The 13007-nt window shown below is 40.4% G+C and overlaps 1 protein-coding gene across 1 annotated transcript; it reads right to left on the bottom strand.

Annotated features, from left to right (window-relative positions):
- Positions 1-255: 255 nt before the first annotated feature.
- Positions 256-6813, bottom strand: LOC142760512 (speedy protein 1-A-like). The gene is made up of 6 exons (XM_075863710.1): positions 6789-6813; positions 6361-6419; positions 5981-6063; positions 5661-5832; positions 5345-5572; positions 256-3021 (listed from the first exon to the last, which is right to left on the bottom strand). The coding sequence occupies exons 1-5, from the start codon at positions 6811-6813 to the stop codon at positions 5354-5356; spliced, it is 558 nt and encodes a 185-aa protein (XP_075719825.1). The 3' UTR covers positions 256-3021; positions 5345-5353.
- Between the last annotated feature and the right edge of the window lie 6194 nt (positions 6814-13007).

Consider the following 13007-nt stretch of genomic DNA (forward strand, 5'->3'; position numbering starts at 1 on the left):
TTTTCTGTAGTGGTGCTCCTGCATAATCTTTATTGTTGTATTAATAAGATTACTGAATTTCTTAATATTTTATATAATGACATGCTGGACTTTTATTTTTTATTAGAAGTGTTATCATGGCCTAGAACTTGTCAGCCCTTGGGCCCAGGTCTCTTTATCCATGAGAATGACACTAATAACCACACACTGACACTACCACACTTGTCACAAGGATAATATTTTATTTAAATAATACATGTTACATATTATGCAGCCTTTTATTATAAAGCTCAAGACAGAAATAAACCACATTATGTAGTGAAATTACATGATCTCCTTCTATATGGACCCCTCACACATTCATAATTCAGTTACATATATCTCTAGTTAAATAAAGCCCAGGCTCTAGATTGGTCTAACCTGTATAATTGTCACGGGTCTGTGGACCCACTGGGCCGTACCGCCTTGGCGGTAAGGCAACTGGCCAACAGGGTGCAGGACAAGGTCTATAGTTCGTATAGGGAACCTGTGGCAGCTCGGACAGCAGCAGGTAGACGTCAGGTGAGGTGAAGCAGGTCAGACCTGGAGAAGCACGACACGACTTTGGCGCAACACAGTGCTCGACCAAGATGGTATGGAAATGCAAGGAACAGGAACTGGAACAGGTACAGGAACTGGGACAGGTACAGGAACTGGAACACACTAGGATCTGCCCCTTTAAGAGCAGGCACGAGCGTGTGCGCACATCCTACGGGATCCGGCTGAGGTGAGTGGAGCTGTTTGAGTATATAGTCCGTTCATTGCTGGAGGGCCTTAGAAAAACCTACAGAAGAATTTTGGACTGCTTCCAATGCTTCTACATTGTTGCCTATTTATTTCGTTTGTCGGCCCACATGTCTGCCAGCTCTTAAAGTAAGCAGGGTCATAGCCTGTGTGAGTGCCGTTTTAGAAACAACCTGGCGATCGGGGAACCAACAGCAACAACAAGATCTCCATCATAATCATCATCATCAATGGTGTGATCAGATAGATATAGATCAGCAGCACAGGACCAAAGACTAGGTTGGGTGAACGCCTCTTGGGTCACAGTCCAAATGACCCTTCAATGTAGGCAGCACTACCAAAAATGTGAAAAAAACTCTCCTTTTATTCCACGTGCTGTGATCAGAATATTCTCGGGATTCTGTGGTGTGTCGGTGACATTTTTATGGGAGAGTAGGAGATGCTATTGACTTACTTTTCCAAAGCTTGTCTATTTCTCCATGCTGTTTGCGAGGTTCGGGGGTACCGGGTACCTTTTTGTTCTTGACCTTATGTGTCTTAACCATTCTGGACTTGTCGCCGTTAATAAAATTTGCTATTTGCAGTGGTGATACAGAGACTCTCGGAGTTCAAGCTTCCGTTAGCCTCGCAGACGGACTGCGCCCGTTACATATATCTCTGACTGTTCATCCACCAATCACAAACTGACCTCACAGGGATGGGGAGAAACATAATGGAAGGACAGAGGCTGGAGAAACATGGAAGGACAGTGTAATACGGAGTGTAAATGGATGCATGGCCGCTCTATGCTTATATCACATCGTCTCATATCTGCACTTACCATCAATATTACACTGACATTATTTACCTTTATGTCATGTCCTCGTAAAGGGTCAGAACAAATCCATAATTGTATTAACAGTGTAAATAAAGTGCTAGATGAATGTGGAGAAAATGGATGAAACGTAGAATCTCTTCAGCCACAAACCTAGGCCACGGCTCTTAGGATAAAGTTCCTTATCCGACTTTGTGTGAAATATGCTCATGACTGACGTCCTTGTGATTGGAGACAAGGGCAGAATGACAGATCATGATATCTTCTACAGTCGGAGCCTCTTCTATGTCACATGCAGGTCTTGATGCGGAGTAGTGTATCATGTATTGTTAGGAAGTGTGACTGTAAGGCAAAATCTGTGGGAGAAAAACACCTTATCTTAAAACACCCTAAAAAGGAATACATAAACTAAATAAGTAAAAATACACATTTACCCTTGTTTATAAAGGAGTTCCTACCATATACTAACTACTGGCCTATCACTAGGATGTGATATCAATATATGGTCCAGTCGCTGGATTTTACCATCAATTTATCAACAGCTTCATCAGTTCAAGTGAATGGGGCTACAGACACAGGACAAAGACCAAGGTGTTATTGTGTCTGGTAAAAGCCAAAGGGCCACGGTGGTCCCCCAAGCTCAGCAGCCCCTTCATTCTCATGATCAGTGGGGGTCCCAGCGGCCAGACCAGCACCAGTCACATATTGATAGCATATCCGAGCTATGTCATTGATGAGTATTTGCACACAACCCCTATAAATGATGTTTTACATTCACACACAGAAATAAAAGAATGACTCAGACACAGTAAGGAATGTGTAATGATGTGGAGTTTATTATATGTATGTGTATGTGTTGTGATTGTTATTTACCTCCCATCACTCACGAAGAGGGTACAGCAACACTCAGGGCAGGAAAAACCCCCAGTGGAGGAAACCTGCAGGGAAACCATGGCCGCTGTACTGCCCTTCCTCTGGGCATACTAAGGGAGGTAAACGCTATAAAATGTATGTAGTGCAGGTGTAGGTGCCTTCCTAGTGACTGCATGTGACTACCTACAGTGATTGTGTCTGTGGATTTGTGATCTTGTGTGTGACTATGTACTATGTGACTATGTGACTATGTGATTCATGTCTGATCATGTAAAGTGACTGTCTGTGGGGTTGCAATTGTGTTCATTATATATGTCTATGTGACTAACTTGTGCGATCGTGTGTGTGTGTGCGTGTGCGTGCGTGCGTGCGTATGTGTGTGTGTGTGTGTGTGTGTGTATGTATGTGTGTATATGTATAACTATGTACATGAGTATGTGACGGTGTGTGTATGTACATGAGTGCGACAATAAAAAGGATATGTAATCTTTGGTCTTCATCCATCAAGGCTTCTAGATCTTCTTCTCCTTGTTGGTCCTGCAGCTCTTGTCCCCATCCTGGCAGCAGAACATCTTAGTTATAAGTGGAAAGATAAAGAAAGTTGGTCTACATGTCCATTATAGGATCCATAACTTCAATGTTACCAAACAGTCAGAGAGGAGTGATACATATAATACTATATCCAGAAACGAATAATTGGTAGGTAAATATTATCTGATGTGGCGCAGCCAGTGATAGCTGATACATCGTACAGAGAACCAGTCATTGATGTAGAATGACAGCTGATCTAGTGTCATAGTCTATAAAGAAGATCATGGAGATGATATGTTCTGAATCATATAGTAATGACATATGTCCTTACTAGATACTGATGTTATCTCTTTCTCTGTGTTTCCATTAATGGGATTGAGGATTTAATAAACTATAATGAGATTTTATTCTTACTCTCTTTGAACCTGGTACTTTTTCAGGTTCATAAAAAGGCTCTGTCACCAGATTATAAATGCTCTATCTCCTACATAATCTGATCGGTGCTGTAATGTAGATAACAGCAGTGGTTTTTATTTTGAAAAACGATCATTTTTGAGCAAGTTATAAACAATTTTAGATTTATGCTAATTAGTTTCTTAAAGACCAACTGGGCCTGTTTTTACTTTTGACCAACTGGGTGTTGTAAAGAAGTGTATGAGGCTGACCAATCAGTGACCAATCAGCTTTATACACTTCTGATTGTTCCAGCCCAGCTTCATTCACTGCACAATCACACTGTGCTGTGGATCATGCTGGGCTGGAAAAATGAGAAGTGTATGATGCTGATTGGTCTGATTGGTCAGCCTCATACACTTCTTTACAACACCCAGTTGGTCAAAAGTAAAAACACGCCCAGTTGGTCAAAAGTAAAAACACGCCCAGTTGGTCTTTAAGAAACTAATTAGCATAAATCTAAAATTGTTCATAACTTGCTCAAAAATGATCGTTTTTCTAAATAAAAACCACTGTTGTTATTTACATTCCAGCGCCGATCAGACTATGTAGGAGATAGGGCACTTATAATCTGGTGACAGAGCCTTTTTAATGCTCCCTATTGCCTATAACAGTCAGTGAGGAGGAGATCCTCTCTCCACATAACTCAGTCCTTGTTTAGGAATCTACTATATGAAGTTCTCATTAATAAGTAAAGGTAAATTCATGTATTTCACATTGCAGAGCATTCTGACAGATTACTAACCAATTTTCAGATTTTAGTAGCCATATTTATCCTAATTTAATATATGCAGATTAGATTTTAAATTAGGAATAGGTTTGATATTTAAGATTTGATTTAACCCCTTGGCAATTTTTCATCTTTCACTCCCCGCCTTCAAGAGCCAAAAATGTTTTCTTTTTCTGTCAATGGATCGGTGTGAAGGCTTATTTTTTGCGGTAGGAGCTGTAGTTTATATTTCCACTATTTAAAGTACCAACTAATGCACAGGGAAATTGGGAAACATTTATTTGTGGGGTGGAATGTTTAAGTCTTTCACCGTGCAGTAAAAACGACAACTTACCATTATTATGCTGGTCAATACATTTACTGCGACACCAAATTTATGTCGTTTTTATTATGTCTTTACAAAGAAAGAACTTTGTTTAAAAAAACTAAATATTTCATATTCCATATTCTGAGAGCCATAACTTTTTAATTTTTATTGATTGACTAGTTAAGGGGGCTTATTTATTGCGGGACGAGCTGTAGTTCACTAAGGTGAACAAAAACCAGCAATTCACACATTTCGATCTTTTTTTTTACAGAGTTCATCGTGCGAGTTAAATAATGTTATATTGTAATAGTTTGGATGTTTACAGAAGCGGCGATACCAATAGTGAAAAGCGTTTTTTTGCAACTTTTTTTCACTACTGAAAACTTTATGTAACTATTTTTAAAATTTGTTATTAATCCCCTCTAGGGGATTTGAACCAGCTTCAAATCGCAATACTAATGTATTGCAGCGTATTGTCATTTTTACACGTGCATGTTAAGCCGGAGGCAGGGCTGAACAGGAACAGAACGAGGGCAGACCTGGGGGTCTTCATTAGGCCTCCGGAAGGCCATGACAAACATCGGCACCCTGCGATCGCATTGTGGGGAGGCCGATAGGCTGCTGGAGGGGCCGTCCCCCTCTTTCTAGCAGCTTCGATGCCGAGGTGGCTATTGACGGTGGGATCTAAGAGGTTTAACGGCCAGGATCAGAGTTATCTCTGTTCTTGGCCACTATTGCGAGGTGTCATCTGTAATACAAGCTGACTCCTCAGCCCGTGTGCCCGCTCTATACTTCAATCCTTGCACCAGGACGTACAGGGACGTCCTGGTGCGTAAAGGGGTTAAAATCCTTCCTCCACACCAGTCTTTCTTACCTAAGATGTTTATAAATCTGCGGTGTCGGGTTCCTCCTTGTTGTCTGTGCGGCACAATTTCCCCTTGCAAGGATGGAGAAGGCTGGTCTCACAAAGCGAGCAGGATGGGGGGATGCTCCATGGGCCATTGATGGTGAATTTATCTCTTCTGAAGTAGTGAACTGCCCAGCTATGATGGTTCTGCCTCTGTCTTTTCCATGCCCAATGCAAGGGGTCTTGTGCCATGATCTGTAATTTAACAGTATAAGAATTAGAACAACATTATTACCGCAGGCTCTTCATGAAAGACTCTAGTGTTTGTTTCATTTTTATTCACCAGATCACAGGTGGCCCGGTCTACCCAAGCTCTAAATCCAATCCGGAGGAGTAACTGGCTGCGTTTACGGAGTAGACGTTCCCTCTTCAGAGTCCATTTCTGTCCTAAGGCCCAGGGGTAGATCTCTCGTCGATAATCATCTTCTTCCTCCTCAAACTGGTTGGCTAAGAACCTGGTAAAGCAAATGTAATTAAATAAATGATGGAACTTGTCAGAACAGTGTAGAGCTGAGCAGTTGTATGAAAACAGAGACCTGTGGAAAAGGGGAGAGCTACTATACACTAGGATAAGTAAATCTCAATAAAAGAAAAGAAACTCACAAAGCTGGAAAGAAGTTCTTTCTATACTCCTTGGTACTTAGTCCGGCTCTTCTGAAGTACACAAGGACCATCGCCAGGAGATACTAGTGGGATGAGAAGGCCAGTTAGAGGCTGGTAGTAAATTTACCTTCTGAATAACGACTATTTTATTATATATGCGGTCAATATATTCCTATGATTGCTAATAAGGAAACAATGTAACTAGACTGTATGTGTGGTTATATGTCCTTATGGCGTCTACTAATGACTATAATGTCACCATGTTATAGAGTGCAGCATGTCTCCAGTCCTATCACATCGGCAGAGGCCCTTTTATTTAAATATGGTAGATATTTTATAATCTGGCAGATTTTCTATTTCTTTCCACAATGTTATAATACCTTGTCCGAAATCTTCATGCAGCTGTCCCTGGCGAGAAAAAGCCTGATGTGTTCATCCTCTAGAACAAAAAAACAGAAATATAATGATTTAAATTTGATCTATTTCTTCAGTAAGTTTCGGGATATAATGTTAGATGTTAATTCAGAAAAGCAACAAAATCCATTTGAGGTTATAAATAAATAGGATTCGGATATATAAGTCCTGGTTAGAAGGAATGAAAGAAAATTAATTAAAGCGTCAATAGTTGGCGAGTCTGATTGTAAAAGAAAGCGGGTGATCCTAGGCACAACCTTGGTATAACGTTTGGGGAGAGGACACTTTACAAAACATAAATTCTTCTGATATATTAAATACATAATGGAGGAGGACATCTCCATGGGATTAAGTCGGTTAATGTGGAACCATTGGAAGCAGCAATGAGTCCTACCAAGGAGACTGAAGAAAGCAGCCATCTCCTCCTGCTGCTGCGTCAGGTCATCCTTCCTCCTCTTCTGGGTCTCTTCTTGGACGGCAGATGGTGAACTGTGGCAGAAGTATAAAATATTACATTAATAACGGTCCAATCTTAAAAATCACTAATACAGACAATTAAGTCTTAAGAATAAAACTTCACATTGTCATCTAAAGAAGATGTTCTACAATCTCTAGTCCTGCGGTAATGCCATAACATTTGTGCAGAGAGGTTGTCATTATGTGTGAATGTTGGGTTGTCACGACTGGACTACTACTCCTCAAAAGCACCCATCATCTGGCGATCATTTTCAAGCATTTAACAAATTTGTCTTTAAGCTTGAAATAACTTTATAGAGCTTCCCAATGACTCAGGCAGGGTTTAATAAGAGGCAGAAAAAATCACGATATACTGGAGTACATTAGTATTGCAGTATAGTGTACAAGCGATCTCCCGATCACTGGTTCGAATCCTATAGGGGGAGTAATAAAACTATTCAAACATAGTATAATCATATATTGTTATAGCTCTAGGAAGGCAGGGAGGGAAAAATAAAAAATGGCCCGGTCCGTAAGGGGTTAATATGAAAAAGTAAGTTAAAGACGTTGTCCTTTCTTGATATAAAGTCGCCCCGGTGATCAGTCACCCGTGCGTGGATGAATCGGAGAACATGTAATATATTGTTGTGTTGTCCTAAAATGTTGCACTTACGTCTCTTCTTCATAAAGAGCGATGAGCTCTCTCTTCCTCTTGCGGGCGCTCTCTCCTCCTCTTCCTGGGAATCTTAGAGAGACGGAAATATTAACGTGAAAATGTGGGAATATGATTCTTTCTGAAGAAGATCTATATATGTAAATTTATCATTATATAAATTCTATTATAGAAAATAAGATAAAATATAAAATTATAGTTCTTCATCATTAGATAAAAGCTGCCGCTACCTGACACCAAGGCCCCAGACTTATCAAATTGGGCACAGTGCTTATGGCATAAGATAGAAATGCTGCGTTTCTATCTGCTATGGCAGATCACAGTCCAGTCACTATAGGCCCTGTCATATCTGTATATGTCCTGTCCCTCCCTATATAGTAACCGAGCCACTACAATATACTTCATAGCTTACCTGGAGCTCATGTCGTCTCTTCTAAACAGAAAAAATACATAAAGAAAATGTTAAGAAAAATCCATAATTAAAATACAATAAAAAATAATTACTGGACAGCTGTATATTTATTCACAATCACCCAAATGTCGCCATATTTATTTATAATCATCCATATATATCTCTATATTTATTCAAAATCACCCATGTTTCTCCATATTTATTCATAATCACCCAAAAATCTCCATATTTATTCAAAATCACCAAGTATCTCCATAATTATTTATTCAGTCACCCAACTTTCCCCATATTCATTAACAGTCCCTAATGTTTTCCCATATTTATTCAATCACCAATGTTTCTCCATATTTATTCAGTCCCCCATGTTTATTCACAGTCACCAGTGTTTCTCCATATTTATTTATAATCACCCAAGTTTCTTCCTTTTTATTTAGTCACCCATGTCTCTCCATATTTACTCAGTCACCCATGTCTCTCCATATTTACTCAGTCACCCATGTCTCTCCATATTTATTCAGTCACAGATGTTTTCTCCATATTTTGGTTAAAGCCACGGACCATTCTCAGTTTTTTATTATAATGGAGTAACCAACTGTCGCTGCCTGGGACGACATAAATCAGCAATTGCATTTATTATATTTGGGTATTTTACCTCTCTTCACTGGCAGTTGGTGGTGAATCTCCCAACACGCTGAACTGGATCCAATAATCAATAACAAAAAGTCCTGAGTCGCTTTGATCAGAAAAAAAGAAGCCTGTCTTATCTCTAGAAAGAGCATTCGCTGACTGGCACCAACTGATGGTTTTTTTCATACTTTAAATTCAAGTCCTGCGTTTCTATTGGTCGTTGTTTGTGGGACCTGCCATGATGATTCATACAGCAGCAAATTTAAAGGGAAATCACACTCATAATGCTTTAATACATTATTTTAAAGAGGCTCTGTCACCACATTATAAGTGGCCTATATTGTACAGGATATGATCGGCGCTGTAATGTGGATTACAGCAGTGTTTTTTATTTCGAAAAACGATCATTTTTGACGGAGTTATGACCTATATTAGCTTTATACTTATGAGTTCTCAATGGACAACTGGGCGTGTTTTACTATATGACCAAGTTTGCGTTGTACAGAGGAGTGTATGACGCTGACCAATCAGTGACCAATCAGCGTCATACACTTATCTCCATTCATTTACACTGCAGATAGCGATATAGCTATATCGCTATGTGCAGTCACATAAACACACTATAACGCTACTCATGTGTCATGACAATGAATATACATTACCTCCAGCCAGGACGTGATGTGTATTCATTCTCCTGACCACTTCTGTAGCGTCTCTGTGAGTTACAGCATAGAAGGCGTAGTCTCGCGAGATTACGCTGTAAGCTGTCATTCACAGCGAGATCTCGCTGTGCTGTGCTGTAACTCACAGAAACGCAACAGAAGTGGTCAGGAGTGTATGACACTGACCAATCAGTGACCAATAAGCGTCATACACTCCTCTCCATTCATTTACACTGCAGATAGCGATATAGCTATATCGCTATGTGCAGTCACATAAACACACTATAACGTTACTACAGTGTCCTGACAATGAATATACATTACTTTCAGCCAGGACGTGATGTGTATTCATTCTCCTGACCACTTCTCTAGCGCCTCTGTGAGTTACAGCACAACACAGCAAGATCTCGCTGTGAATGATAGTTTACAGCGTAATCTCGCGAGACTACGCCTGCTATGCTGTAACTCATAGAGACGCTACAGAAGTGGTCAGGAGAATGAATACACATCACGTCCTGGCTGGAGGTAATGGATATTCATTGTCATGACACGAGTAGCGTTATAGTGTGTTTATGTGACTGCACATAGCGATATAACTATATCGCTATCTGAAGTGTAAATGAATGGAGAAGTGTATGAAGCTGATTGGTCACGGATTGGTCAGCGTCATACACTTTTCTCCACAACGCCCACTTGGTCAAAACTAAAACACGCCCAGTTGTCCATTAAGAAACTCATTAGCATAAAGCTAATATAGGTCATAACTCTGTCAAAAGTGATCGTTTTTCTAAATAAAAAACACTGCTGTAATCTACATTACAGCGTTGATCATATTATGTACAATATACGCCACTTATAATGTGGTGACAGAGCCTCTTTAAAGGGAATGTGTCGCTAGAAATTATTATTTTTTTTTTTAGTTAAATAGTTAGTGTATAAATAATTAAACATTGTTCTCATTTTTTTAATTTTTTCACGAGTCAGGAAATATTATAAATTAGATTCTAATTTATAACATTTCCCAGTGCTGGTCACTAGATGGAGCAATTCCCAAAATTGCAGCATTGGCATGTGGTAAAGCAACCACATTGTTTTATGCTGCAAAATTTGAGAAGACACACTCGCTCTAGTGAGCTCACAGAATCCCCCCTCCCTTATCCTGGCTAGTGCCAGGAGAAAGGAGGGGATTGAACAGTCAAACCTCCTACACTGTGTGTTGCCATTTTTTGAGCGAACACACAGTGTAGTAGGTTTACATACAGTAGTAATCACACACTAAAACACGTACATACACAGAAATAACTTACCTGCTCCTGCCGCCGCCGCTCCCTCCGGTCCGTCCGCTCCGTCTGCTTCCTCCGCTCCAAGTGCTTGCATTAGAACACAAGTCCGGAAGCCGCAACCGGAAGTAGTAATCTTACTGTCCGGCCGCGGCTTCCGGTCCACAAGAAAATGGTGCCGGGCGTCGCTTGGCCGAAGACCTTCCATTTGGATTGTGTGGGAGCGCCGCATGCGCCGTTCCCACACAGACGGCGTACAGCATAATGAATGGAACGGGTCCCGTTCGCATTCACTATGGGGCTGTATGTGCCGTATTCCATGTCTGTATGTGTCGTTAATCGACACATACAGAGATGAAAAAAAAAATGGCAGCCCCCATAGACAAGAAAAAGTTAAAAAATATAAAAAAGTAAACCACAAACACACAAATAAATAAAACATTTTTTAATAAAACACTATAAGCAAATTGATATAAAAAAAAAAAATTCGCGACACCCTTCCTTTAACAAATGTTGCCTTAAAACTTTGTCACTGTTATTTATATTATCCTTATATACAAAATTCTTAGACTTTTTAGCTATTATATTCACATGCAGAAGTCAAATGCTACACCATAGTGGATGATTTTTTTTTCAAGCCACAGATTTTAGGATATTCTTCTGTTATTAAATTCCACATCATTCCTTATCGGTTGTTGTTTTATTGCCAAGCATGATAGCCTCTCCATTTGGTTATCTAGGTCTGTAACACTTGTTAGCAAGTGTTGACTTTCTGCTAATTCTAAGTAACAGAAAACCAGAATAACTGATAAACCAGTTAACACAAAATGGTATACACAGAGCCGGATTATAGGGAGGGCACCCGGGGTTGCGTGCCCTGGGCCTCCACCACCCAGAGGAATTTAGGGGGCCTCCACCAAGGAAAATATGTCTGCCCCCATTTTTATTTCTACACATCTTGATTTTGCTAAGATTTTCAGCAAATCATAGCAAAAATGGTGCGGTTTTCATGACCTTGATTAACATCACAGTTATATGATCAAGTTCCTGCACCCAGGCAATGCAGAGAAAGAAGGGTAAGTGTGTGCTCTGTATGTATGTGTATAGTGTATAGTGTGTGTATATACAGTATTCTCTGTGTATGTAGTGTATGCTCAGCTGAGTGTATCTGCACCTTCTTGTCAGCGAACCTTCCTGCACCTTCTTGTCATATATGGACAGTGACATCGTCCGGGGTTTCCTCTATGAGCGGAATCTCTGGCCAGAGCGTTGCCGACGCTCTGGCCGGGGATTCCACTCCAGGGAGAGTGAATGGCAGAGCAGGAAGCGGAAAGTCTCCTGCTCTGCCATAGTATTCAATTGTATCTATGTCCTGTGGATATACAATTGAATGTAGCAGTTGCCGGGACACGTCCCGAGACAGTAATTTGCTGGGACTATCTCTGTAAATTCGGTGGCTGTAAACTCCTACTGAGCCACCAGCTGGGGATTGTTGGGCGACATCAAGTAAAGTTAGCCAGGTGCCAACACAAGAAGTCAGTAAGCATCAGCTTAGTCTAACTGACGTATACTAAGACTGCCCTGCAGTCCCATCCCGCTGGCTCAGTAGGAGGGTTGAAATAGGTAAGACAAAGCAACCACCTTGATGCAATTTTGGATGGTCATCCACAGCATTATAGGTCAATCACAGCAATACAGCATAGGGACTTTTATTGCAAGCATGAAAATACAAGAAAAAAACTATATATATATATATAAAATACGAGAGAAATGGAGCAGCACTGTAGCAGATGAACCTCGCGGCTCGTGCAAAAGTCGGGAAGCAGCATCCCATATCAAGGAATTTTATTCACCAAATATTCATCACAACGTTTCACCCTCTCTATGACAGGGTGAAAATACCCTCATACAGTGGGTAAAACGTTGTGGTGATGAATATTTGGTGATTAAAATTCCTTGATATGGAGTGCTGCTTCTCTACTACTTTTCTATAAATGTATATATAAAAAAAGATTAAGGTGGGCACCGTCATCACCTAGTGTGGCAATGCGTGGAGGTAAAGAGGACTTGGGCACGACAGACTTCGGTCTGAATTAATGTAACTGGTCTGGGTTCTAATTTAATTATGGGGTCTGGCTGGTGTCTAAATACATTTAGGAGTCTGGTTTGTGGTTGGAATTTATTTTGGGTGTGTCTGTAGTCTAAATTTATTTAGGGGTCAGATAGCGAAACCAATAGACAATTATGACCTATTTGTGTGGACCCCAACCTAAATCCGGCTTTGGATGTATATATACATAATCTGTGGGGTCTAATTCCAGCAAAATCACGTACATTTATACGTCATTCTGATTGCACGGCACAGAAACTCACCACAGAAATACAGCTGTGACTGAAAGACGGATTCTGGCTGCAATGACCAGGATTGGAGATCACTCCAATAGTGGCCATTTATCCCCTTAGATGTCTCTGTCAATAGCGACCACGGCATTTAAGTGGTTTG

The sequence above is a fragment of the Rhinoderma darwinii genome, chromosome 4 (genome assembly GCF_050947455.1).
Source record: "Rhinoderma darwinii isolate aRhiDar2 chromosome 4, aRhiDar2.hap1, whole genome shotgun sequence".
Classification (NCBI taxonomy): domain Eukaryota; kingdom Metazoa; phylum Chordata; class Amphibia; order Anura; family Rhinodermatidae; genus Rhinoderma; species Rhinoderma darwinii.